This window comes from Vidua macroura, chromosome 28 (genome assembly GCF_024509145.1).
Source record: "Vidua macroura isolate BioBank_ID:100142 chromosome 28, ASM2450914v1, whole genome shotgun sequence".
NCBI lineage: Eukaryota > Metazoa > Chordata > Aves > Passeriformes > Viduidae > Vidua > Vidua macroura.
Window position 1 is genome coordinate 2,899,374 of NC_071598.1, and position 27,938 is coordinate 2,927,311.

General features: G+C 43.5%; 1 protein-coding gene and 1 long non-coding RNA gene across 6 annotated transcripts; one reads left to right on the forward strand and one right to left on the reverse strand.

Annotated features, from left to right (window-relative positions):
• Window positions 1–350: 350 nt before the first annotated feature.
• Window positions 351–12,636, reverse strand: ADRA1A (adrenoceptor alpha 1A). Of its 4 annotated transcripts, none has more exons than XM_054000610.1 (3): window positions 11,751–12,636; window positions 10,704–10,806; window positions 10,351–10,520 (listed from the first exon to the last, which is right to left on the reverse strand). In XM_054000610.1, the coding sequence occupies exons 1-3, from the start codon at window positions 12,631–12,633 to the stop codon at window positions 10,454–10,456; spliced, it is 1,053 nt and encodes a 350-aa protein (XP_053856585.1). In that variant the 5' UTR covers window positions 12,634–12,636; the 3' UTR covers window positions 10,351–10,453. The 4 variants fall into 4 exon arrangements, with proteins under 4 accessions (XP_053856584.1, XP_053856585.1, XP_053856586.1 ...); XM_054000611.1 differs by having other exon boundaries at window positions 10,351–10,575; XM_054000609.1 differs by lacking the exons at window positions 10,351–10,520; window positions 10,704–10,806 and adding an exon at window positions 351–862.
• On the forward strand, window positions 12,549–27,315 carry LOC128820094 (uncharacterized). 2 transcript variants are annotated; one of them, XR_008440817.1, is made up of 6 exons: window positions 12,549–12,638; window positions 13,759–13,919; window positions 14,356–14,579; window positions 26,496–26,646; window positions 26,759–26,813; window positions 27,000–27,315. It is a non-coding gene; the product is annotated as an uncharacterized LOC128820094 (long non-coding RNA). The 2 variants fall into 2 exon arrangements; XR_008440818.1 differs by lacking the exon at window positions 13,759–13,919 and having other exon boundaries at window positions 12,550–12,638.
• Window positions 27,316–27,938: the final 623 nt, after the last annotated feature.

Genomic DNA, 27,938 nt, shown 5'->3' on the forward strand with positions numbered 1-27,938 from the left:
GCTGAAATCAGCACAGGGTCTTTGTGGTTCTCACTTTCTCTTCCACTGCCCCTAAATGAGAGCAGTGGGAATTTAAAGGAGGAGAATAGAATTATAAAGCCTTTAAATGCCATCTGCCAAATCTGGCAGTTGCTGGACCCTCAGAATACCGTCCTCTGAAGCCATGCACTATCTTTGAGGAGCTCCATTCATGTTCCCAGCACTCATAAACATCCTTCCTCTAAAGATTTGGCCCTGTTTCACCTCTTCATACCTGGATCCTTTCAACTATCATGCCTATTCCTACTTCCCCATAAAAAGAGCAGCATCCCATGAGGCCCCCAAACTGCCAGCCTGGTGCACCCAGCCGGTTATACATCCTCCCCACTCTCGCTCAGGGAGATTGAGTGGAGTTTAATGGCTGGCACTTTGCAGTTCTTGTGGGCGAGACTCCCTGAAGTGCCTGCACAACAGCATTCCTGCAGGAACCCTTTGCTCTTGGCTTTGGCAGTTGTGCAGTCTTTGGAAACGGCATTTTTGGTGGGCACACCCTGCACAGTGGAGAAGATCTTCCACTCGCAGACCCCGTCTGATTTGGAAATCTTGTAGAAGGTTTCTCCTGATCCCACAGGAATCCGGACCACCTCTTTGCCACTCTCCATGCTTTCACCAGCAGGATGGTTGAGGTTGAAGCTGGGGGTTTGCTTCATTGCTGGCTGCTTCCTCAGGAGGCACTGAGCTCTCAGGACATTATGGAATGCTTTCTTGAACTCTTGACTTGAGCATGGATAGATGATGGGGTTGATGCAGCTGTTTAAATATCCCAGCCAAAATGTTATTTTAAAAAGTGTGTCCGGGGGTTTGATTGCAGGAAAGAAAGAGCCTAAAATGGAAAATACACAGAGTGTTAGGGCAGAGGCAGTGAGGAATTGCAGGTAACCAAAGAAACTAAAACACTGGAAAAAATAAATAGGATTCTGTTCCGTCTTGAAAAAATTATGATTGGAAACACAATTCCTGCAGGAACAAGTGTTTCAGGATCTGTGATGTCATATAATTACATGGATGTTCCATCAGAAATCAAGTCAAGAGAGCTATTTTATAATTATAAGCATTATATTCCCATTTACAGCTAGAGAGGCAGCCAGAGGGCTGATTGTAGGGATAGAGGAAAATTCCTTCCTCAGGGACTCCTAATTCAAGATTAATTACCCAAATGACAACAATATCTTGGAGGTCATCCAAGGGGCTTCAGATGGCAAGAAAATCACACCATTTCAGAAGGGTTAGAGAAAAAAGGGATTAGAGTTGACTGTGTTACAGCTAAAAGTCTTTGAAATGATGAAGTATTGGGTACTCATATTCCCTGAAAACTTCAGAAAATCTAACTAACCCCACCCTGCCTGCATCTAAAATGGAAAGTTTCCTTCTCATATCAAGGAACACTGGGAAGGATCTCATAGGCAGCCATGAGATGTGTGTATATATATATATTTTTTCTTTTTAATTTATTTATATACACACATATTCTGATATATACTTGCAAAGTTACCTTCCAAAGACGATTCAAAGAGCAAGAACTTTGATGGCTCCTTAGTAAGGAAAGTACTTTGGCATTTCTTTTTCTATAGAATGATGAGTTATCTGCTGATTTAAAATCTTCCAGATATTTTTCCTGATACCAAAACTTTAGTTTTATTTAAAAAAAAATAATCCCAGAAACAAAATTGTCTTGTTTTGGAATTTATATTCAAATTTATAATAAGCAGGACTTTTAGCACTGACAAATGCTTGTCTTCATGCTTCCCCTGGAAAAACTGTAAGCACGTGGAAAGAAACACTGTGGAAGTTTTAGGCATCAATGCATCCATCACCCTCTGCAGTTTAACCGTGTCTGGGAGCAGCTCCTAAGCTTTACAGGGATTGATCTGTTCGCTGGACCTCTCCTGGCTGAGGAAAAACTGATAATCCCTCTGAGGATGTGCTGACTGAAATCTGAGAGCTGCTCAACTGCTCCAAGCTTTTTCCTCAGTCTTTGTCAAATAAAGCTGCAGCACTTGCAGCAAATGCTTTCAAGTGGCCACAGCAATTCTCAGGGTGGTTTTGCCTGTGTGGGAATGCATCAAAATCCTGCCTGGGCCAGAGACACTCTTGGTACAGGGTGATTAATAACCTGCTCATCCTGCTGAACACAGAATCTGCAGGGAAATGTGGAGTGATCTTGCGGTGGCAGAAGCTTCTGCACCCTGAGCAGAGCCCATGGTCTAGGGACACTGCTGCCAGGGAGAGGACAGGACACAGGGCAGGGTGCAAAGCCTTGCAGGGGTCTCTGACCTGGGAGCAGGTGGTGTGTGTGTGCTACATCAGCAAAGAAGTGACACCAAGTCAGGATCATCACAGGATGCTTTGGGTTGGGAGGGACCTTAAAACCCATCCAGTGCTACCCCCTGCCATGTGTAGGGACACCTTCCACTATCCCAGGGTGCTCCAAGCCCCATCCAGCCTGGCCTTGGACACTTCCAGGAATCCAGGGGCAGTCAAAGCTGCTCTAGGAATTCTATCCCATCCCCTCTCCACCCTCACAGAGAGAAATTCCTTCTCAATATCCCCTCCATCCCTGCCCTCTGTCAGTTTGAAGCCATTCTCCCTTGCCTTGTCCCTCCAGGCCTTGCCCCAAGTCCCTCTCCAGCTCTCTTAGAACCTCTTTAGGGGCACTAAGCCTTTCTCAAAGCTGTCTCTTCCACAGGCAGTGCAGGACATGCCACAGGAGCTCTGTCTCTGTACTGGGGCAGCTGAACCTCTGATTGCAATCTCAGATATGACCTGGGCACCAAGCATGGGTCTCACTGCCTCTGTGGTAGCATCTGATTGCTCCAAGCTGGCCCAGGTAGAGCAGTTTCATTCTTACTTTCAATATCAACCGTATTTTAAGACCAAAAAGGTTTTGCTAAAGAAAACAAATGCTGTTTTGCAGTGAAGCACAAGCAAGCACATGTATCCACAACCTAACCTAATTTTTTTCTCACCAAATTAATGCTTCTCTCCTTTAGCGAAAAACAACTAAATAACATTCTGAAAAAACTTTCTGGCTGAGGTCATTGGCAGATGAAAAATAATGAAAGGCTTCTAAATGCTTAGATCATACTAATTTTTTTTGTTTGTTTCCTCATTTAAATGTGGTGTATCTGCTGCTTTCCCATTTTGTGGTGAGAGAAAAGGTGAACCAAATCCCTGTTTAGGGAATCAGTTGTGTGAGGCCAAGTGTAAAAATGTGTAAACAATAACAATTCCTGTTTGCTGCAACTCCTCGCTTTCTCCAGATGGAATGCAAGGGTTGTGCCAAAGTCTGATAAAAATAGAAAACAGCCAATGTCAGAGTCTGTCCCTTGCTCTTTTTTTGGGGTGGGATCTGCATGTTAATTTATTAATGTAGCCTTTTTTGGTTCATCAGTGGAGACTCTCATTGTTGCCTTGGAATAACACACAGTGAAAGAAAATGAAGGAGTTTTAACAGCACAGAGACTTTGCTATCTGCAGATCCCACTACACACTGGTTTTCAGATAATCATGGAATGGTTTGGATTGGAAGGGAAATGAAAGATCATCGAATTCCAGCCCTCTGCCATGGGCAGGGATATCTTCCACTATTCCAGGATGCTCCAACCTGGCCACAGACACTTCTAGGGATGGAGCAGCCACAGCTTCTGTGGGAAGTCCATCCCAGTCCCTCACCACCCTCACAGGGAGGAATTTCTTCCCAATATTTAATCCAAGCGTACCCTCCTTCACCTCAAAGTCATTCCCCCCTGTGTTATCAGTGCATACCCTGGTAAAAAGTCCCCCTCCAGCCTCCCTGTAGGAGAGGGGCCACCAAAATATGTGTCCTTCTATTGCAGCCACACAGTTACCTCTGTATCTCAGAAATAGTCCCTAATCTTTCCTGTTGGCTACCCGAGTATCTAGGAAAAGGGGGAAAATATCTTATTTTCCAAATCCTTGAGGAATGGTGTTCCTCTCCGCAGAATCCTAAGAACGTGTCCCTTTCTTCCCAACCTTTAATATTCAGTGATGTTGTTGTGATCAATGCCAGTGGCTGATGGATCTGGTAATGAGCAGGAGGCATTTTCAAACCTGGTGACAAAGTAGTTTGTTCAGTGCTGAGCCCTCAGAATGGACAGCTCAGGTCAGATGAACTCAAAGGAGAAATAAAACAAAGATTTTGTGGGATTTTTTTTAAACAATGGCCATAATTAATCATGAGATTAAACAAGAGTGGTGAATTATCTCTTTTTTAGGGTGTATGGTACACATTCCCTACAGAGCAGTGAGCACAGGGAAAGCAGGTGGAGCTGGGATGAGCATTTCCATTCAATCCTTGACCATTTGGTGACTGCCAGTTCATGTTAGTTAAAGTTTGGGTACTTGGACACCATCATCTACGGCTGAGAAAACAGAATTATTACACCTAATTCTCAGAGCAAATTTTCCAGTCCTCTCACTCCAGACCAAGTGGAATCACAGGTGCCATCCAAGTGTCCTATAGGAGAGCTAGAGGGTGAACAGCAGCTAAGATATTAAGTTTTCACCCTTGAAATTAATTCTCTGTGCTATTCACTGGCCTTAATATCTTCCTTTGCACACTGTCAGGAATTAAGTCATAAGTAGTAGGAAACCTGATTAAAGGCTTCACCTTACACTGTCTCCCTGCAGTCTGTGCTGGAGGAACAGTAAAGAAAGCTTCAAGGGGTCTTTTAATACATTTTGAATAATGGATTGAGTAAATGACACTGCAATTCCTGCTTTGTTTTCAAAAGGTTGAGGAGAATCAAGTGTCAGTAGCACAATACAATTGCTTCTTGTAAAAGTAAATAAAATAAAATGTACTATGAGCCTTCCGAGATCTTTTGCCATTAAGTACTTCATCACTCATCCCTTGAAATGTCAGGATTGCATTTTCTTCCCTCATCTTTTATTTTCCTGTTTGTCAGCTGGAAGTTTCTTCAGCTCTGAGAGATAAGATTGCCACATCCCTCCTGGTGAGTAAGTGCCAATTCAATCTCAAAGATGAAATTTGACTTTGTCGTTTGTCACAAGAGCTGCCTGATTATGGGTTGTTTAAAAACCAGCCCTGATGTCATGCATCATTTCACTGATGGACAGGAGAGAGGGTTTTGGAACCTGCCAGACTGTAAAAACGTGTGTTATTTACTCTGTATCATCTCTGTCAGCACCATAGGAATCAGATCCCATATATTTGTGTGACCCATGAACCTTTTGTGGTGTTAAAAACCATCTCAGCTACAAACCCATCTCTGCTACAAATCCATCTCAGCTATAAATCCATCTCTACTACAAATCCATCTCTGCTACTGAATCTTGCAGCTCTGTTTAGGTTTGCTGCTTTTTTCCCTCTTTTTATTTTGTGTAGCTTAAATATGGTGACTGAGGCAGAGCACAGACGTCAGGTGGGGGTGATGCTGCTTCAGTGTATGGGGGAGATCAGGGTTGTGTCGATAGAGAATCCCAGATTGGTTTGGGTTGGAAAAGACCTTAAATCCTATCCAGTGCCACCCCCTGCCATGGGCAATGACACCTTCCACTATCCCAGGAAGCTCCAAGCCCCATCCAACCTGGCCTTGGGCACTGCCAGGGATCAGGGGCAGCCACAATATCCCAATATCCCATCTAACCCTACCCTCTGGCATTGGGAAGCCATTTCCACTTGTTTCATAATTCCCTTGCCCCTCCAGCTCTTGAAGCCCCTTCAGGCTGTCCCTGGAGTCCCTCTCCAGCTCTTGAAGCCCCTTCAGGCTGGGAACAGGAAGACTGCTCTGGTTACAGGGAAGCAAAGCTCAAAACTCAGGTCCTGGGATCTGCCTTGAAGCAATCAGTCCAGAGGGCAGCAACTCTTCCAGAGCCATAAAGACCCAGAGGACGAAGCACAGAGGACCACTGGTATTCCAGAGGGAATTAGCTGTGTACCACAGCCTCCCTAATCTCTCACGGCTCTACAAACATTGATAAATATGCTACATTTTATGTTCCCAAGCCAAGTGTTAGCTCTAAACTTTATTCCCTAAGACAAGTGTTCTATCCTGCATCTTAGGTCATGATTCAATCCACCCTCTGGAAAGTGTATTTATAAAAATAAGTATATATAAGTAGATATAATCTATATACATTAAAAAAAAATATATATATAAATACATACATACATATATATGTATATATATATATATATATGTATGTATGTATGTATGTATGTATGTTGCTGCAGACATTCAAAGCTGCCCCCTGTAGACACATGACCTCTCCACTATGCTTTCATTGTTCCCTTATGGGAACTATTTTTATGGAATAAAAAATGGTATCAAGGAACCGTTAGGCAGTAGGAAATGATCCTGAACTCAGCACAATCCAATTAACACAACCAGTGCATAAAAAGCGGTGATGTGAGGAAGTCTTGCACTTTCCAGTTGTGCCTTCCCAGGGCCTGGAATATTGTGGCTATTCCAGACGGAAAATGAGAAGGACTTTGTGCTTGGCTATCCCTGATCCATAATAAACGACATAGAAGGAGGACCGAGTTTGTTTTCCCTCCCAAACCCCTGAATTCAGCTCTCTGTGGCACCATGAGGGTGTCTGGGCACAGGTGAGAGGTGGAAAGGTCAGGCAGCAGGACTGGGTCAGTCTGGGAACACTGCTCTGATGATTTGGATTATTTCAGACCTAATTTATGCTCTGTTTCATATTGTACCCACTTAGAATGGATGATATTTCTGGGAAATGTCTCAGCAAGCAACTATTTCCAGATTTGCTGTGGGCAGCTGCAGATTTAGAAAGCTGATAAAAAACCATGGGAAGGTAAACTGAGGTTTTGTTACCCGTGTGAACCCGAACAATCATATTGTTTCACAAATCAATGTAATTGTCACTCCAATTCCAGTTCCCAAGCTCTTACTGCAGTGGAATGGGTCTGGATCCCACTGCTGACATTTTGGAGATATTTGATATTTGCCCTGAAGCCCTCACTCTTGAAGTCATTCACTTATAATAAAATAATAATTTTCCTTTAAGAATGAAAAAAAAAAACTAACCAGAGAATAGTTTGAGAAGCTGGGTAAGTCTCAGGCTGTCTCATGAGTTTGTTGTCTGTCATGATTTTGGAATCCTTGGAGTTAGAAACAAGAAATTATCTCCTTCAGCAAGAGCCAAGTATCTCTCCCATTATCCAAATTGCAGACAAATCCTGACATTTGCTCAGTGGGGTGGGAGAATCACTCACCACGGCCTTTCCATCATTCCCCAACGCTGAATTGTGCTGTGGCATTTGAGAGCAAGTGAAAAATGACACTCCTGCTTCCTTTACTCTGGGGCCTTGAAGGTGGTGGCTGCATGACGAGGGATATTCTGAGACAAGGATGAGGCTCCTGTGATAGGTGACACACACAGGAGAGCCACGGGAGTGGCTCTCAAAGCAGAGCACAGCTAATTGACCTTCCCTCCCTTGATTTTAGAATAAATGGTTTTTAACATTGATTCCTCCCCTCCTTTGCTGTGTTTTCAGTCACTGGGACACATTTCAGGATTTGGGAATGGTGGAGAAATGTTGACCCAGGGATGTCTACGGAATCTTTGTCGTTAGCGGAGTTATCACCCCAGATCAACAGTGCTGTTCCAGTCTGTGATTATGAAAAATGCCCCTTGTGATCAGCAAAAAACCTAAAAAAACCCTTGCCATGGAAATGTCTTGTCTGTTTATCTTCATGGCTGAAATTCTCCCCATTCAAAGGTTTAACTCAGACACACAATTGTGCTCCATGACTCAAGGAGTGCAAGCATCCTTCCTCTCCCTGAGTTGGGATCCAGAGAAAGAGCTGGGGCTTTATTCTGAGGGTTTTTTCCCACTTTTATATCTTTTTTTTTCTCTCTTTCTCACTGAGAGAACACTGAAATATTAATGTGGGGAGTCTGTGTTGGTGTGTGTCTTTTGACTCTGAGTCTTTTGACCCTCTGAGAGGTCATGTTGTGTCAACAGCAGAGACGGAAAAATGCACTTTATTTTTTTATGTCTAATGAAAGTAGAGTGGTTCGCTTTGACTCCATTTTTAAAAAATTACCACAAAACAGTAAATAGAAACCATCTGCAGACAGTATTAGAGGATTCCCTTGACAGTGTTTGTGTCAGTTCACAAGACTAATTTACTCCTCGACCACAAATGCAAACACCCTCCAGCAGAATCCTTTCTTACTTTCTTAATCATGAGAATTATTGACAAATGCTAAAACACTTCCTCTCCCTTGCACAGTTAAGGATTTTTTCCCCCTGTGGCCTCCTAGCTCAGACTTCCCTTTTTATTTCTTCCAGCTTCAGAAAGCAACACCTACAAGTTGATCCACAGAAAACAGACCACAAGCAAAGCTCTGGGAACTTGTTCTCTTCTGAGGGTTTGTTAAGATAAATCATCAGTCCCAGGCGAGGACCATTTTTGCAACACCCCCAACCCTTTTTTCCATCAGTTCTGTGCATGTTTCACCTCAAAACTACCTCTAAGCACTGTCTTTTATCTTGCAGAAAAGAAACTTTTTGAAGAACTCCTAGAACAATATATACATGTCTTCCAGTTACAGGACAAGGTCTTGTAACATGAAAACTTTCCGTCACTGGGGGCTTTCACTGATTTCTGGGCTCTTCCAGCTCTGAGTCTTTCTATATCTATCCCTCTATCTACATGTATCCTATATCCCTTTCTAGAAATTGCAAGAGAAGAACAAAAAGCCAGAAATGCAGGTTGTGATTGGGAATGCCAGAGCCCAACAAGCCCTGATTACCCAGATGAAGCTGCATCTGAGCCTCTCCCCACAAACCCCCTGCCCCTTGGCCCAGGAGCTGCAGATAAGCTCAGGCTCTTCTCCATAGCCCTCTCTGAGAGATGCAGACAGGCTCAAAGCTGCTCTTTCCTGTCTCTGTTTTGTTGTTTTGTGTTTGTCTGGTGGTCACTGAACTGTCAGTTGAAGCTGTCATTGATGCCAGCTCTGCTTGGTTCTGCTCACAGGAATGAAAACTTGACTTCTACCAGTGGAAACCAAGTGTGTTACAGAAGTTTTGAAAAGCAAATATTGGCCTCATTTGTTTTTCAGCAACAGAATTATAATTTCCTGGGTTTTTTCCACAAACTTCAAGCCAAGTGAGAAAAGGTGTGTTAGATTATTGGGCTGAAGGATTTTGCACAGAACCTTTGGAATGAAACTTAATCCAATATACTAAGAGAAAAAACATTCATTACACAGACTGCAACTGGTACCTTTACACCCCAGTTTCAATTAAAATAATTTCTTATGGCAGGGATACTCCAGTTGTTTCTCCAGTTATTTTCAGCAGTATCAGCCAACATGGATATTGTGCCTTTCTCAATATCCTTCTATCCCTCTTGCCCTTCCCATACCTACATCACAAAGGTTCCATCCTACTTTATGATACACTTCTGTAAACCTAGTGTTTCTTGCGTGGATGCAGTTCTTGGCTGGTACAGTGGATGTTAATGGATGTGGAAATCTTGAAGGTGTAGATCACAGTGAAATTAATCTAGGCTTGGGGAAGTTGTGCTGCATGGAATGATGAGTCTGAAGAGGTTTCTGTAGCAGTTAAAGGATGTCTGTCTTGTGGGCTATCTGCATCAGGAGTGGTCTGGCTGATGGACTCATGGAATTATAGGCATTTACGTTGGAAAAGATCTCTTGGATCATTGAGTCCAAACATCCAAGTCCACCTATAAATGATGTCCCTGCATGGCACCTCCACATTGTCAAACCCCTCCAGAATTGGTTGATGGGACCATGGTTTGGTCTGTCCCATGGCCACAAAGCTGCAGAGCTGGTCAAGTTCTGGTTGCCTAGCCATGTATGCTATGAAACTCCACCAGGATTTCAACAAGGAGAATTTTATACATCTGGAAAGTCAGTTACAGGAAAGTCAGTAACAGGACCCCAAGACCCTGTCAGGATCACTTCCCTTCCATATCTAAATTGGGCCTGGCTGCAGGACAGATTTGAAAGTGATTGTTATCTTTTGGAAAGTGCCCTGCATCAAGATGAGTCCTTGGCTTTTTTGCGGACTTTTTTAGTGCCACTCATCTGTTTAAACAGTTTTTTTGTCCTTAAACAAAAGCAGCATGTAGGTTTTGAAATCTCTATAATATATGCTTTAAAAATGACCCAGTAACCCCCCAAAAAATAGAAAAAATACCTCCAGAGTTTCCTTACAAGGGATCAAAGAAGGATACATAGCCATTCTGGAGCCCAGAAGGTTTCTTAAATGCAAAGCAAATTAATTAACAGCTCAGTGTGGGCAACCACATTTGCAGATGAAAAGTGTGTTTAATGCATTCTCTCAAACCCTTTTTGAGTATGCTTCAGTCATCTTGGCAAGCAGCATTCCAGCATGCTGACATCCTGGCCAGCACGAGCCAGTCTCTCAGGGGCTTCTTCTTAGGAAACAGTTCCAATCCAGCCTTCCCAGTATTGACCAAGTGGAAAAAAATCTGAATTTTTGGATTTTTTCACATTAGCAAAAGGTTTTTGTGTGTCTTGATAAATCTTGGTAAAACCAGTAGAGGTTAATTGAAAAAGAACAGTTATTTATACATTTGAAAAATCAGAATTAAAAAAAAAAAAAAAGGAAAATAAACCCCGAAAATCTTTCTTTTCATGTTAGGCTGTTTTACCTTTTCTGAATTGTCCATATTGTTGTCTTACTAACTAAAGCTTCCATAAAATCTCTTACTTTATTTTTCCTGTACAGCATAAGCCCTTTCCATAAGAAAAGCCCTGAAATTGAACAAGTCACAGATTTTAGTTTCAATGTTTGAAAAACCCAATATTTAATGGCAGGGCCCAACTCAGTGTGATGAGCCATGTCCCTCACCCTCAGCTATAGGTATGGAATTGGTATTCTGCTTTTCCATCCTGCAACTGCATCAAAGGTAACTGAGCAAGGTTTAATTAAAATTCTAATTACTTCTTCATATTCCAGCAAAGCAGAACAAATTCCCAGCTTTGCTCCTGTTTGGAATGACAACTGGAGAATAAATATTCATCTCCAGCCTGGTGGCTGAGACAGTGTTTGGCCAGTGGGCTCAACGGGTTCCCAGAAAAGATGGAATCCAGAACAGTATAAAATTAGTTGGAAGGACCCTCACTGCTGTCTCCTGACTGGTAATATGAAAAATTGGATTAAAAGATTAACTTTGTTTGGAGTTATGGTATTGCACAGGATAAATTTCCTCTTAGGAAGCGGATATTTTTTTCCTTAGAATGGGAATCATCAATGCTGAGCACTCGAGGAGATCTGTGAACAGCTACTTCAACCCTGAATGTATTTATACCCTGACCTTTTACAACCTTAAGTTGCCTGGCTGCAAACATAAACACACAAACCCCTAAAGATCCTATTCCTGTAGCAGAGATGGTCACAAATATCTGCTCTAGTTCACAAAAGAGGATTTTCTATGTGGAAAAAGTACAAGATTGCTTCCCTTGTTTTCAGAATTTTGCTTCTCATCACCAGGGACCAGATTTAGTTTAATTTAAGACTTGTGTTTTTTTTCATGGTCCCTGCTTTGTGGTGGTGAGTGCTTTGTTTTTTTGACAGCTTTGCAGTACAAAATTGTTCCCTCAGAGCTTTTCTGATCAGCATTACCACACCCAGCCACAAACACAGCCCTCCCTGCCCAGAAGGTGCTGGAAGACACACAGGGGTTGGCTCTACTTACCAAGAGGCATTACTACAAAAAATGGGAGCCAGCAGAGGACAAAGCATCCCACAACTATTCCCAGGGTCTTGGCAGCTTTCTTTTCCCTGGAGAACTTGAGCAGGCGCACAGAGAAGTGGTGCTTGCTCTTAGGGTTGGGTGCAGAGCTGCTTGCACCAGGTATGTTTTTGCGGTGGATGCGGAGGGTCACCTCCTCGGAACGGGATTTCTCTGTCTTCAGCCCAGAGGTCAGGCCTTTGTTTTCCCTTTTGGCCACCACATAGACCCGGCAGTACATCACCAAGATGATGATCAGGGGGAGGTAGAAGGAGCCCAGAGCCGAGAACAAGACGTAACCAGGCTCCTCGGTGATCTGGCAGATAGTCTCATCCTCAGGGGCTGGCTCCTTCCAGCCAAAAAGGGGCCCAATAGAGATGACCAGGGACAGTGCCCAGACACAGAGCAGGGCCAGGAGGCCCCTCCTCTCTGTCACTATGCTGGGGTACCTCAGTGGGTAGCTCACCCCGATGTATCGGTCAATGGAGATGATGCAGAGGCTCATGATGGAAGCAGTGCAGCAAAGCACGTCAACAGCTGCCCAGATGTTGCAGAAGATCCTCCCAAAGACCCAGTAGCCCAAAATCTCCATGGTAGCTGAGAAGGGCAGGACAGTAGAAGTCAGGAGGAGATCAGCTACAGCCAGGTTGATGATGTAATAGTGGGTGACACTCTGTAGGTGTCTGTGGCAGGCTACGGACAGGATAACCAGGATATTACCCAAAACCCCAAAAACAATCAGCCCCCCTAGAATAACACCCAGTAAGATGGCCTTGGAAATGTTCACAGACTCCACAGAGTGGGTGCAGTTGGAGCACTCAGAGGAGTTTCCAGGGAGGAGAGCCATGGCTGGTAATGTCCATGTGAGGCTGCTGAACTTCACCCCCTTTCCAGGCAGGAACGGTGACAAGATCAGGAAGGTCCTAGAGGCAACATTTGCTTAGCCTTGCTGGGGAAAAGAGTTTTAGAAGAATATTTTAGGACTGCAGCACCAGCAGCAATGAGAAAGATCCAGAAACATATCAGAAAACCTACCTTTGCTCCTAAGCTTTCAGCAGAATAACATGGTTGATACTCACCAGTTCCAAGTCAAATTTAACTTCTTCTGCATTTTCCTTGGGGTGCACAAGTGGGGCTACATAAACCTGAGGTTGTTTGTCCTACTTTTCAGGGTCATATGATAAGAAATACTGGAGCTGCAGGTTAAAATAATTTCTGTCTTTTGGGGAAGGTTCTGTATTTAAGTAAATATTCCAAAGGGTCTCAAATTTAGCTTCTTCTGAGAGGAAATCACTGATGCTTTTAATTGCCTTGTGTTAGTCCTGATTCTGCCTTAAAATTGGCTTAGAAACCTGACTGGATGGAGGTTGCTGCTGTGTCTGCTCAGCAATTTTGTTTGAGATACCCATCACTCCCCATCCTCAGGGTTTAGGCTGTCAGTCAGAGCTTTCCATATGTGGAGCACTCATCAGTCGAGGTCCTGGGCTGCAAATTAAAGCTCATATACATCTGCTCCTGGCTTGCTCTGAGGGGGAGAGTGGAGTTTGCCATGTGCACAGGGCCATGCTCTTGTGCTCTCTGCAGATCCTCACCCCCCTAGAGAAGACAAAATCATGAACAATACAATTCCCAGAAGCCACACTCGCTGCTAGGGTTCCCATATAAGAATAGAGCAGGAGGCTATTTTAGGGCACTTTCCTCAGGCTGGCTCCAGCCAGTGGAACCAACCTTTTCCAGGCTAGCACTGTTTAACAGCAACTGAGAGATCCAAGTGGGTTTTCCTGCCTGAATTTTCCCTTCTTTATAGGGCTAGGCATCAATCCTAATTATTAGCTCACCTGCAGAGACCAGTTCTAGGAAAGACAGAAGCCTGCAGGGCACAATTCAGGACTATACAAACTGTGCAGGAGATTTAGAAGCCCAGAATTTAATCTCAGGTTTCTGTATTAAGCGAGACCTTTCCCCACTAAAGTGTTAGTCCAGCTGAGCTGCCCATTTTGAAAATCTATGAAGAAAAGCAACTCCAAACCAAGCAGAAGACGTTGCAAGGAGGAAGCCTCCTAGTGAGTGACACAACATTTCAGAGTATCTGGAAGCCAAGCTCAGCCTTTGCTGACTAAATATGGAGAAAAGGTACCTCAGATGGAAAAGTGAGGATTAGCCTGGGAACCGAGACCTGGGGGACATGGAGAGGAGAGCTGCAAGTGGAAGCTGCAAAACCTTCCCCAACACCTTCATGTGCATATAGAATTTCCATCCCAAATATTAATCAGAGGTGAAAAACCACCACTAAGACTGTGGCTGTAAAACCCCAGATGAGGAAGGACTCTGTAAATGTCCTTTGGGATGAGTCCCTCAGATCACACTTTAAGCATAAACAACTGTCCCATTTCCAAACCTTCACGCTGAACTTTCCTGCAGGCAAAAGCATTTCAAACTCAGAAGCCCCAAAATTCCCAGTTCACAGGCAGGGAGGAGGGGGGAAGGGGGAGATGGATAGGTATCACACTGTGGGAATTTTACTTCCATACACTAAAATGAAATTGGATCTTATTTTCTTTCCCACCAGATGGAACAAGTTGAGGAATAATCCCAAGGAAGAAAAGGACAGATTATCTAAGCACATACATGAAAAATGAGTGTTGCATCGAGCATCTCTGAGCATTATACTTGTGGTCATTACCAAATAATGCCCAGCCTGTGGAGATAGCTGATGCTGAGAAGAGCAGACCCCAAGCTGCTGTGCCTGCCCCACACCCACCTCTTCGGTCTCCAGAAGGCAGCACAGCTCCTGTGAGTACCTGGAAAGGAGATTCTCAGCACAGCAGGCTCCTCTTTCATGCAGGGATGGGGCTCCGTGCCTGGAAATCCTCTGCTTTGCTCCCTTTATTGCCCCACTGGTATTTCAGCAGCTGGCAGTGGGGCTGAGTCCCTGTATGCCGTGGCTGTGAGGGGCTGGCTCCAGGCTCCCTGGAGGGATCCGTGCCCGTTCAGAGCTCAGCTCCACACTGGCAAGGAGCAGCAGGAACTTTGCTGCTCTGCTATGTAGCAGAGCAGTAGTCTTACCATTACCGTAATTCACTGCCACTCCCGTATTGCCCAGACAGAAAGAGCACCCTCAAGTGTGGCAAGTGTGGTTTTAAATCTTCTTTTCTTTTTTTTTTTTTTTTTTTTTCCACTCAAACTCCTGCAGAGAACAGAGAGTGGAAGGCAGATAACAAACTCCTGTTCATGAGTTAATACAAAATTTTTGGTATCTAAAAAGAGAATTTTCTGCAGGACAAATGGAACAAGGAGATGAAGGCAGGACACACTGCCTGGGGATTCTGCATGGTGAGACAAAGCACAGATGACTGGAGATGGGGGTTTAAGGAGGAAATTCCTCCAGCAGAATATGCTGTTGAAGGGGGGTTGATTTTTAACATAGCTTTTAATTGCAGTTAAAAAAAAAAAAAAAAAGCGTCCGAAGTCCCCAGTGAAGAACAGATACAAAAGCGATGTCCTGAAGTGAAGGGGACACAGAGTGGTATTTCATAGCCAAAGGCCAACAAACCCTGTAGCCACAAGGAAGCAGATGAACTATGTGCCTGTTCTTGCATGACAGACTCTCCACCTCCTCCTCCTGGGCAGTAACTTTGAGAGGAAAGTTTGTGGTTTTGGGTTCAAGAGTTTCACAGACAGAGGCAAATTTGAGTGATGCTCAGATTCAACCAGGAGAGTACTGAAAGCAGCTCTGATTACTGGTCCAAGAAATTCAGAGTGCCTGCTTGCTTCTGGGATAGCCATTGCTACTGGAGGAAAAATTTTAAAAGCAGCTCCCAGGAATGTGCAATTTGTGCAGGTTGGGCAAAGAGTTTGGGACAGTGTAGTTACTCTTGTAGCAGCTCCACCTACACCATCATTTGCTGCTGAGAGTAAAAAATCCCATGAGAAAAAATGGCAAAGTGAGGAGGGGGAAAAAATAAAAAGAAAATAATTCAAACTGATTTTGAGGAATTTGCAAACTGCAAAAATGAGGTGCTTTCTAAATGCTCAACTGCGCTTTCTCCACAGTTTTCTTGCCACATGCAGTGCCTATTCTGTTGTATATCTACAGAAGCCACATGGTTTTTGGAGGCTGCTTGGAGGTCTTGTCCTTCCCTGAGTAACAAAGGGTGCTGGAAGAGAGCAAACCCTAAATGGATGAAGGGAATCCTGAATTACTAAAAATGCTTAAAGGCTGTGATTCAGCAGGTTTATTTTAGATGCCTGTCTTCAGATGAGACAACTCTGTTTCCATCGATTCATTGGGAAATGAGTCAACATGACTGAGGGGAGGGAAAGGAGCTGAACCCCACTCTGTTTTGTTTCTACTGGTACATAGACCTGGTGGCTTATTTCAGGCTCTTAAATGCACCATGGAAATAAATACATTTCTATTAATGGCTTTAGTCATTAGTATACTCAATATATCAGCTCATCTTTGAGCAATACCCTTGTTAGGGGACATCGCTCCAGAGTGGAGGGAAGCAGAAGGAAGGGACAGCAGATTTTGTCCTAAAAATCCTCAGAGAAAAATGAATTTATGGCAGTGAAGAGCTCATACATCTGGAGACCACCAAGAGGGTCAGGAGGGTCATTAAGCACAGTGCAGAGTGTCCCCAGGCAGGGACGGACAGGGCAGGATTAGTATCACATCAACCTTAGTGAAGCAATCTTTGTGCTTGGCTCTGGCAAGACGTGCTGGAATTGTCTGTGTCCAGTGTGAAAGTTTTGGATTAATCAAAGTTTGGGAGAAAGCAGTGAGAGGGATGCAAGTCTATAAAACAAAAGGAGGAGCTATTTAATCTCAAAGTTTGCACCTCTAAAGACAGATGAAAGCTTGTCCATGGAGTTCTGAGTATCTACCACTGGAATTTTGTAAGAACATATTAGGCAAGGATCCATGACAGAGTTTTACTCAGTTTTCATCCTCTATTGAGAAAGGATGAACTGTCCCCTGGTGTTCACAATGTCACTGAATGGTTTGGGTTGGAAGGGACATTTAAAGTCATCTAATTCCAACCCAAAGTTTTGTGCCACCCAAAATGATTTTCCAGACAGAAGCAGGTCTCTGAGTTGTGTAAGGAAGGAACAAAGTCCTGGATGAGCTTCTCGTTCCATCTTTGATCTTTGGCAAGTCCATTTCTGGGTGTATCTTTATCTGTGACATGGAGGAAATAATGCTTTTGTCCTCTTTCTCTTATTCATTTGGATTTCAATCCTTCTAAGTAACGTTTGTACCTGACTCTGCCCAGTTAGCATCCACAAGCCAGATCCTGTGCTTTCTGTGTTGTTATTTATACTCATCAGCACAAGAGTGTCCCTAGAGAGAGCTCCTGGCAATCCACAGCTGCTCAGCTGTTTCTGAGCTAAAAAATGTTAAAATCAGAACCTTAAACCCTGAGTTTTGGGCAGCAATTTTGTTTTCATTACAAATATCTCATCAAAAGGCCTGAATTGCATTGTTTGTGTGTCTGAAGGCATTTGATGAAGTGTCGTTGGTAATCTGCTCAGCTCAGTGCCAGACCATGCAGACAGCTGGACCAGCAGTGGAAGAAATTCTCTGAGGTGCTCCAGGCCTTGAAATGACTATTTAGTTGCCCAGAAAGAAGTGAAAAGGGTTATTTTGATGAATCATCCCTCAGATTTTAGCGAGGGTTCAACTTCTGCTTGGATAAGAAAGAAGACCCAACCCAAAGGCAAGAGATGTTAAATGTTGTCTATTTAACTTGAAGCTGGACTCATTCCACTGTCTTTTAGGACTAGGACAGCCTGAAACTTTTAGCATGACTGAATTGAAGATAAACTGGAAAATTCTGAATGTTTAAAAAGGAAAAAACCCAACATAGCATAGGGATTGAGTGAGCATTCAATATGGGGATTAAAAAAAGTGTTGGAAATAAAAAAAGACTGAAATTTTCAAACCAGGTAGATCTGTCTTTGATCTCACACTTAATTATAAGATGTCCAAGTATTAGAGGTTTCTTCATCTTGGGGTTCATAGGGACTTTTTCACCATGTTCCTAAATCACTTAAGCACAGGTTGGCTGAACAAGATCCATGATTTTGCATAAATCAAGGCAGCCTCATTAAAACTTCAAGGTACCTTCTTAATTCTCCACAGATGAAAATTTGAGCCACTGGATTTTGTGTACAGCTGCAGGTCTGAGAGGAGATGTTAAATGTTTATTTCTATGTAACTCACAATGAATTTCCTGGTTTGATTTATTACCTGGATAATCTGATAAAATCTGACCATATATGGAGGACAGGGCTCTTTTGTAGCCTCAGAAAGACTGATTTTACCTAGTGCTGAAATAAATCTACACAGAGATGATTGCTTGCCCTAGTTTTTATCCCTCCTATGTCTTGCTGCATCCTTTCCCATCCTGGCACTGCTGCTTCCCTTGGGTGAGAGTTCTTTTCTGAGCTTTAGCTCAACATTCATCTTTAATATGTAAAATAGTTGGGAAATTGAAGATGTGCCTAAATCATGCCTTCCTGGACTCATTTAAATCCTTCCTTCACTCTTTTATCTGCTGTCTGCCCACCTGTGAGAAGCCACAAGATCCAATGCACTGGAACACCTCCTTCATCCCACTGACTTGATTTCATCACCAAAGCATCTCCCTTCATCTCTCTTTCCCATTCTGACTTTTGGCAAGACCCCCCACTTAGGGCCGGAGCTCTGACTGTGTGTCCTGTGTGGCACATCCAGCTCTTTGGGCAGTGGAGTTCACAATCCATATAACAGAAATAAACCCAGAATTCTGCTTTATCTTTCCTGGATCTGAGCTAGATTGAGGTCTGGTCCTGTGCCTCAGCACTCACCACAGGCCTGTAAGAATTCCTTGCCATCCAGGGCACACAGTGCAGTAAATCTCTTAGGGAAACATGGTTCTGAAAAATCCAGGGAAGAAATTCCATCTTTATTCTTATTCCAGAGGGGCTGGAAGCCACTGTGAGTGTGTTGTGCCCTGTTTTGGCTGATTGTCCAGGCTCAGACCTCTCTTGCCGTATGACTTTGTGTATAATTCTGTCATCTCTGCTGAGCCTCCACCTCCCTCCTGTGCTCCAACTGCAGCTTGTGTTTAAATAACCCTCGAGACAGCTCAGCCCATAATGATGGTATGTTTGATAGATGGAGCCTCTCATCTCCAAGGAGCTGTGGTACTTGGGGCTATAAATGCAGAGCTCGTGTCACCCACTGCCATCCCCGGGCAGCAACTGTTAGAAAAAAAATTGTTTAGGGAAAGGATGGGAAAGAACATGCTTTTAGTGATGTATCAGTCTTTCCATAGGCACATCTTTACCCATTATTTGCTTATCACCACATCTTGTTTGAGATCCCCTTGGAAGGAAAGGGGCCCATGCTGATGACAGCAGAAGTCAGCAGCCTGGAAAGGAATGTGGCAGCAGAGTCCTCTTGGCTGTGTGTCCCAGGGACCAGCACTATCGTGGGCAGGGAGGAGATCCTAAGCCCCCCAAAGTCAGAGTCAGCAGCTGGAGCTCCAGAAACGTGTCTGCTGAGTTCACTGTGCCCTGTCTTTCTCATGTATAGACACTGTCATGCCAGGACAAATCAGGCTAATTTAGGAGCCTGTCACACAGCAGGAAGCACAGGTTGTTCCAAAAGAAGACATATTTGTAGAACAAACCCACAAATCTACAGAAGACCAGACAATCAACATCATACCTGTGCAAGACCTGGACCTGCTACTTTAACCTTTCCCAGGTCAACCTGCCACCCTGGCAGCCTCCTCCTCAGCTGACAGGTTTGGCCAGACAGAGGATGAGCCATGTCATTCCTGTCTCCTGCTGCACCCTCTGCTCCTTCACCCATCTGCTCTGTTGTGTCTTAAGCACAATCCCTTTTAGCCCAGCCCTGAACAGAACAGAGCACTCTTTGTTCCTAATTAAGATATAAGGTATTGCCATAACACCAACAAAGAGCCGGGCTTTATTATTTCTCACCTGATGGGTCTTTCTCTCAAGAACCTCAAATCATGAAAGGAGTTAGCAGCTTCCATGCACCTTGTACTGCAGCCAAAACTGTTGCCCATTTCTTCTTTAATTTGCACTAATGGACCTATATTAAGGCTGTCTGTAGAAATGTACACAGTTTGTATATTTGATGGGATGCCAGTAAACATAGGTGCTTGAGAGACACCAGACAGATTTTTTATTCCCATAAAGGAACAAGCTGGAGCTTTCTTCCAAAGGATGTGAGCATTTTAATTATATGTTTTCTTCTGTCTCTTTTTTTTTTCCTGGCTCTCTGATGGTTATTACTAAAATATACACACCAATAATTCCCTTCCTCTGAGCCAGGCTCTCATGGCTGCAGAATGCAATTACCACAAATTAGCATCTCATGAAAAACAAAGAGACAACAAAAAGTTCAAAAAACCCAAGCAATACCTCCCAACTGCTTGGGACTGTCTTTAAAACTCTACTGAAAACACCAAACAGGCAAGGAGGGTAATGAGATTTGCAAAGCAAAATGGTTTTACATGTTAAAGACCTTAATTGACCACTACCAGGGGAAGGGATTCTCCTGCTCTACCCCACTCAGGTGAGACGTCACCTGCAGAGCTGCCTCCAGATCTGGGGTCCAACATCAGGAGGATATGGAGCTGCTGGAGAGAGTCCAGAGGAGGCCAGAGAGATGCTTCAAGAACTGGAGCCAAGCTGGGAGAGCTGGGGGTGTTCACCTGGAGAAGAGAAAGATCCAGGGAGAGCTCAGAGCCCCTTCCAGGGCCTAAAGGGGCTCCAGGAGAGCTGGAGAGGGACTGGGGACAAGGAGGGACGGGACACAGGGAATGGCTTCTCCCTGCTGGAGGGCAGGGAGAGATGGGATATTGGGAGGGAATTCTTCTCTGTGAGGATAGTTATAAATACTAATTGAAAATGAGAAAAGCATTGCAGACTATTCCACGTGTATGATGGGTTTCTGTCTAGAGGAACAGAGGGTTTCATGGCTGGGCCAGTAGTGTTCAGGTTCTGATTTCCTGGCATTGGAAAGTCAGCCTCCCGGGTTCTGTTTCCAGTTCCCCAGCTGACATTTATATCGCCCGTGTTTTAAGATAGTCAGAATTTATTGTTAATGAAAACACTTTTTCTTAGCATTGCATGGTTGTCATTGTTCAATAAATGCCTCCTTATTTTAGAGTTGTAAGATGTCAGTAATTCCCTTGATACCTTTTACTTTCTCCCCATGGCCTAGGGTATTTTTCACAGCCCTTATAGGGTTTTGTTTTGGTTTTGTTTTTTTTTTTTTTTTTTTTTTTTTGGTTTTTTGGTTTTTTGGTTTTTTGGGTTTTTTTTTTTTTAAATAAAGTGGTCTCTTGAGTTTTAGTGCAGTGAGGAGCTGGTTTGGGCATGTGGCAAAATGATTTGTAGAGATGTTCCGTGTTCCTTTGTGAACTGACATATGGTTGATGATGTTCACACAGGACTGGGCTTTGAGTTAGGTACTCTTGATCACTTTTGGAAAGATGACCAAAATACCAAGAGTCTTTATAGCTGTTGGGTTGGAGCCTTTTCCCTGGTTTATGCTGGTCACTAGAGAGGGCCACTTCAAAGGCAGACGAATCCTAATCATATGCATGTGTCAGAAAATCCTCCTTCCCTGAAGCTTCAAAACCCACACATGTGGAAATTTGGATTTCTCAGGCTGTTCTGTACCTTAAAACTGTCCCCACCAATGCTCCCAGTCTGGCTGGAGTCAGTGTTTTAGTCTTTATATACCAAAGAATGGACCCAAACCAAAGACTTTCTTTCGAAAAATTATTCAGACAAACAATACACAGAATTCCTGTGACTCAGCTTGAGAGAAACCCATCTCAAGTGCTGGGTTTTGCAATTAAACCTTGTCCTAAAGTCAGTGCGACACAAGGAGGGGAAGCAAGTGGTCACATATCTTATTTTTAATGCCTGGTTCTAGACACAGTACTAAGTACCTGAAGGAAAGGACTAACTGCTGACTTATTTAAGTTCTTGTCTCATAAGCAAAAAAAATCCCTTGCCAAGGACAGTGAACCAGCAGAGGTTTGAGTTTACAAAGTGTCTGTGTGGATTTTCTGAGCCTGTCTAGGGAGTGTTGCTCCTTTTGCTGCTTATTTGACTGTTGGTTGATCAGGCTGAGGAGATGAAAAATGTCCCTCTTGCCTAACATTTGAGCCTGGTTTGCTTAGGATTAATACTACCACTGATGCTGCTGCTACTACTACTACGATGATGACTACTACTACTACTACTACTACTACTACTACACCTACACTAGAGTTCCCAGTGTCTAGGGACACACATTTTCTAAACCTTATCTCCAAAAGCTGGAGCTCAAACACTGACTTATTTTAGCAAAGAGATACAGGGGAGAAAGTAGAAGCAGTTAAATAAACAAATTAATTAATTAATTAATTAATAAGCCTGTTCATTAATTCACTTAATCAGATAAAGAACCTGTGATATCTCTCCATGTGTTTTTCTGCATCTGAACTTCCTTATAAAACCAATACTCATATAAAAATATAAAAAGAGTCATGCTGATTTGCCAGTGTGAGCACTGACCAAGTAGTATTGCCCTGGGAAACATAAAACTCATGTCAAATAATTTGATTTCAAATGAAAAGAGCTGCATAACTGTATTTTTCTCCTTTATTTCAGTATGATGAGGGAGACTGTCTCAGTGAAGTGAGTTTTAAACGTTTTGGTGATGGAGGAACCAGAAATCAATTGTTGTTCAGTGCATTTTTCCTTCCCACTGAGCATGCCAAGACAGAAAAGTCCCAAGTCATCAAAGCTGGCCAGAAGTGCAGCAATCCTATCAGAAACTGGGTGTCTGCAGTGATGCATGGTCTGGAGGAAAGAATTTTTTAAAAAATCAAAATATGGAACACCAGGCAGCAAATACAATTCTCTTTGCAATTCCAAGCCTGAATGAAAGTTAATGTAAGACACTTCAGAGACAAGGAAGAGAATCAGGAAGCCCTTAAGAAAGGAATCAGTCATTGAACTGGAAAGATGGGCAGCATCCTTATGTTCCATTCAGGGAAATTCAGCTAGGAAAGCTCTCACTGGAGCGAGATTACTCATCAGTCAGTCAGTGCCAGAGAAAATCCATTAGTGCAGTGCCATCTCTCACAGGAGGGAAGTTACCCACTACTTGTGCTGCCTTCCATCAGCTTCCTTTGTCCTAAAGGAATGTTCTGGATTATTGAAAGCTTTGCGTTGGCACCTGGCCATTGCTAAGGAATAGCAGGAGAAGCAGGAATTCTCTCTTTAGAGACCTCAAATTGGCCAGTGTGCCCTTCCTGACCTCTGGTAAAATATCATAATCACAGAATCATTGAGGGTTGAAAAGACCTCTGGGACCATTGAGTCAAACCTGTGACCAAACCCCACCTTGTTGCCAGCCCAGAGTGTGGAGTGCCACATCTAGGCCTTGCTTGGATACCTCCAGGGATGGGGACTCCAAACTTCCCTGGGCAGCCTCTTCCAAGAGCCCTTTCCTACTGAGGGAGGGTAAATCCCCTTTGTTATAACCACTGAACTTCCAGATTTCATCTTCACCCCACATAAGAGCAGAAGGAAAAGCTCTCTCCAAAAGAGAAACACATCAATCCTCCGACTTTGGGACTGCACCAATGTTCCCATGCAGGCTGAGCCTTGCCCTTACTCCAGGTCCAGAAATACAAACCCAAAAGGCTCTGGACAGAAGCTTCTGTTTGACAAAAACTGTTCAAACAAGCACATCACTGCATAGGAATTCACTTTCCATATTTCATTGAGCTGAAAATGTTCTAAGAGCTGTAATTCATTCCCTACTTCCACTCCCCTTTGGAGCACCACTGCCACAGTGCACTGCGTGAAGTCAGGACTAATTCTAAGCAGATGGATCTGATTACCTGATTTTCAGTTGCTATTTTTTTTTTTTTTTTTCTCTGCCAGCTCCTCCATTTCAATGCCAGCAAGAAAACCAGCGACACTGGAAAACATCCTCCTTTCACTTCTATACAAGGCAAACAAAAGCATTTCTGCTGGGGCATCTCTTTTTTGGCCCCTGTAAACTAAATGGATGCTTTCAACCAGCAGCATAGCCTTCACTTCAGGCTAGTGTTCAACTGGTTCCCAAGCTTTTCTGCTGTCTCTCATTGATCAAACAGTGGATTCTTATTTCCATGCTGATAAAAGGTTTCCTGGCACTCACTGCTTTCTGTAGGATTGAGCTGTTAAAGGCAGACAAGTCTGGGAAGTTCCTACTACACTGAGCTGAAAAGTCAAAGCACAGACAGCAGAGTGGATCCAAACATTTGTGTTGGAAAGAAGGTTTTCTAGGGAAATTGACAGGTTGGACACATTAAAACAGTAATGCCAGCAAAATCAATAGAATAGTTTCAAAGTGGAGAAGAACAAGGTTATTTCAAATTTCTTGGGCTGCAGAGAAGTTAACATGCCTGAAATAAAAATTAAAATTTTAGTATAATTAAAGTAAATGTTTCAGTTTATACAGCTTATTTTCCCCTATGATTGATTCCCTAAAACTCTTTGAATTTGGGGTTTTTTGGCCACCTGGATCTGGGGTTTGTGATGTGCAAGTTCCACACACTGAGGAAGAACAAACACCTCCTACTGCTCCCTGCATTGAGGGCAGAAGGGCATACAGCTGCCACCAAAGCATTTCATCCTTGATGCCACCTCTTCTCCCTTCTTAAGATGTCTGTACTGAAGACACCTCTGCTGTGTCATGGTTTGAATTACTTTAATTTTCTGAGTGTGGTATAAGCACAGAAACCCACTCCTTTAGCCTAGAAAATGTATTCTGCTCTTTAGGCTGGAATTTTCCATTTGTGGCCCAACACTAGGATATGAGTGCACATCATCCCAAACCTGCTGGGCTTTCACTGCTCACGTATTTATACTCAAATACTCTTGTTTCATTGTCTTTCTTTGCAGGAGTTGCAGTTTCTAGAATAACTCTTGGAAGCTTCTGATTTTTAAGCAGAGCTCTAGTTTTGGGGGTTAAAGATCCAGGGGACTGATGCTGAAATGCAAAGTTGCCTTAATTTTGTTATTTGTTTTGTTAAGCTTAAATTTTGAAACTGCAAAAATCACACTCATCACTCATCTCTCTTGTGCCTTGCAGGAAAATAACAAATGTCATAAAACACTGGAGGCAGCTCCAGCTCTGGAATATCAGAGACTCCTCAATATTAAGATAAATAGCCCCCATGAAATAAAATTTGACTGGGGAGTGGGGGGAACCTGAAACACAGGGATTTAATAATGACTTCCATGGGCACCAAATTGACCCCAGACATCCCAAATAAACTCCTGCTCTGCCCTCTTGGTTTTTCTTTTTTTTGTTGGTGCCACGTATCTGAGCCAGCTGTAAAACTTCCACTGCTTTGGGTTCTCATCAAGACTCAGAGCTGGTCTGCTGACAGAATAATGACCCTGTCACAGACAAACATGGTGCCCTTAAATTCAGTGCTGGTGACTCCTGGCAAGGTACAAGGGACACTTGCTGCTGGATTACTCCTTGGATATGTTCCTGTATTTGTTTCTCCCCATATGCTACAGTATATTTTACAAATATGACATTTATTTGAGATCGAGGTAAAAATAGTGCAGGAGTATGGGAAGAAAAGGATGAATCATAAGATGAATCATGGAGTGGTTTGGGTAGGAAACAGCCTTCAGGATGATCTATTCCTACCCCCATGTCATGGACAGGGACACCTCCCCCTCTCCCAGGTTGCTCCAAGCCCCATCCAACCTGGCCTTGGACACTTCCAGAGATCCAGGGGCAGCCACAGCTTCTCTGGGAATTCCATCCCAGCCCCTCACCATCCTCCCAGGAAGGAATTTCTTCCCAACATCTTATCTATCTCTGCCCTCTGGCAGTGGGAAGCTCCTTGTTCTCTAATTCCCTTGTCCCTAGCCCCTCTCCAGATCTCCCGAAGCCCCTTTAGGCACTGGAAGGGGTAGTTTCTGTGAGTGTTCACTCAGGCTGAAAATTTACTGATTTATTCCATGTAATGTGGTATATTAGGAATGTCTTTGTTTTAAACAAAGTTGCTGCTTTGCACTTAGCTCCATTCCAAGTGTTTAAAACCAGTTGGTCAATTGTGGTCAGCATAAATTTCACTGTAACTCCATTAGGAAAAGAAAAAAAGCACAGAATGAGAAATTATTAAAACCTTTCTAATGTGTTAAAAGAGGGTGTGTGGAGGGGAGTGGAATATCAGCACAAACTCTTCCAGGTTTCAAATTAACTTTATTATTTGGTGCAAATGAGAAGCCTGTCTTTAACAAATTCATTAGAGGTCCTGGTGATCCCTGAATTCCCTTGTGCTGGTGTGACTGCAGTGCCTGGCTGTGGGAAACAAGGAGCTCTGACTCCTCAGGTGTTCCCCACTGCCTGCAAACCACCCAAAGCCCATGGAAAGCAGCAGCAGTCCATAAGAAAATTAGGGTTTTTTTTGACCAAAGAACAATCCTGATGGGTGCATCATCAAAAACTGGACAGCTGCTGTTTTGTTCAGACAGAGAACATCTCCCAGCTCTGCTTGCAGCATTATTCCCTTTGGCTTAATCTTGATTTTGCTGATGTTTGTAAAGCATTGCAAGAGGCAAGAGTTCAATGACTCCCATCTGAAATAAGACATTTCTCTTTATTCCCAGCTGTGAATATTCCCAACATCCTGGGAATGCATCCTGCACACAAAGGTAGCACATTTGACAACAAATCTTCTCAGGACGACTGTCTCCTTTCCTGGTGCTGCAGAAGATTGAATTTCATCTGCAGTTGTGGAAGCAGCATTTGGATATTAGAGTAAATATCTCTGTGGATGGAAAACAGTCCAAGCAAAATTTTTCTGTCTCTGCAGTGAAGCAGGGACTGGATCCATTCATTTACCTCAAATTGCTCTGGTTTTGTAATGCAGGTTTTGCTGCAGGAAACTGGTAAAATTATATCCACGAGACACATAGGAGAGAAAAGTAATGTACCCATTTTACATTTTCATGGATTTATTGCTAGTTAAAGATGCTCTCAGGGTGCTGGTGTGGTGGGGAATTACATTTTTTCTGGTTAGCAGCCAGGCACAGCAGTGAACTCAGATCAGCCTGGCTTACCAGGGAGGCAGACTTTCATGATTATCCCAATTTTTTGTTCTCCATTCATAGATATTTCCCGACACCAACTCATCAGACTGGGAAGATGTTCAGGACTCCAAACATCAAGGTCAGGAAAGCACATGATGAAGATGCTTGTTGAGACCTCCTACCTGAACTGGATTTGGCCAGGAACCCCCTAAATAAAGGAGTAAGGAACCAGGATAATTTCTACCTGCTCAGGCCTAGCTCACACCTTGTGGAGTCCTGCTGACTGGCCAAGGGAGAGGGGATGGGCAAAGCAAAATGTGGTCACTGCAGTTATGGATCTTCAGACCTGAAGGAAAAAATCTTGTTCCAAAGTTAAGTGAGAGATACATCCCTGACCTGACTTTCTCTCACCCCAAGGACTTTTCCCTTGGATGGAGCTGGGAGTGGCTTAATTTTTATAAAAGTGAAACAGTAGAAAGGGACAACAGGGCTCAGGGGGCAGCAGGGACTGTTGAGTTGGCAACTTGAGGAGTTTTGCAAAGCCTGTGGTTTAACCGCTGAGTAATCTTCAAAAGCAAAGCTTGTTACCATGAAGCAGCAATGCTCCCAAATCCCAGTCTTCCACAAGTGAAGTGGAAGCTGTGACTGCTGCTCAGCTCTGCCTCAGCCAGACCCTCCAGGCTGCAGCAAGGCAAGGAGCAGAGCCTTGTTTTGGGAGAAAATCTCAAAATCCAGGTAGCCTTGAAAATCCAGGAGGAGAGGATCAGGCTCCATTGCAAAGAAAAGAGCAATCTGCAGCAAATAATTACGGATTTCTACAGCAACACTGCTTATTTCTCTTGTTCAAATCCGTGGTAGTCTGTTATTTTACAGTTTGTTCTTCTGTAGTAGGTTTTAAATATTCCTTGTTATAAGTCTGTAATGGTTCATTCCATGTACTCTATTTGGCTTCCCTAATGGTTCAGTCCTGAGTTGTTTACCCCAAGATTTTCCTGCCAAGTGTATGTCAATCCACCTGTC

What these genes read in the sequence shown, in the direction of transcription:
- ADRA1A (XM_054000609.1), bottom strand. Translation starts at nt 12,633, where the DNA reads ATGGCTCTCCTCCCTGGAAACTCCTCTGAGTGCTCCAACTGCACCCAC. An exon ending in TTTTGTAGTAATGCCTCTTG is followed by an intron (nt 863 to 11,750) that starts GTAAGTAGAGCC and finishes TTTCCATTTTAG; the next exon opens with GCTCTTTCTTTCCTGCAATC.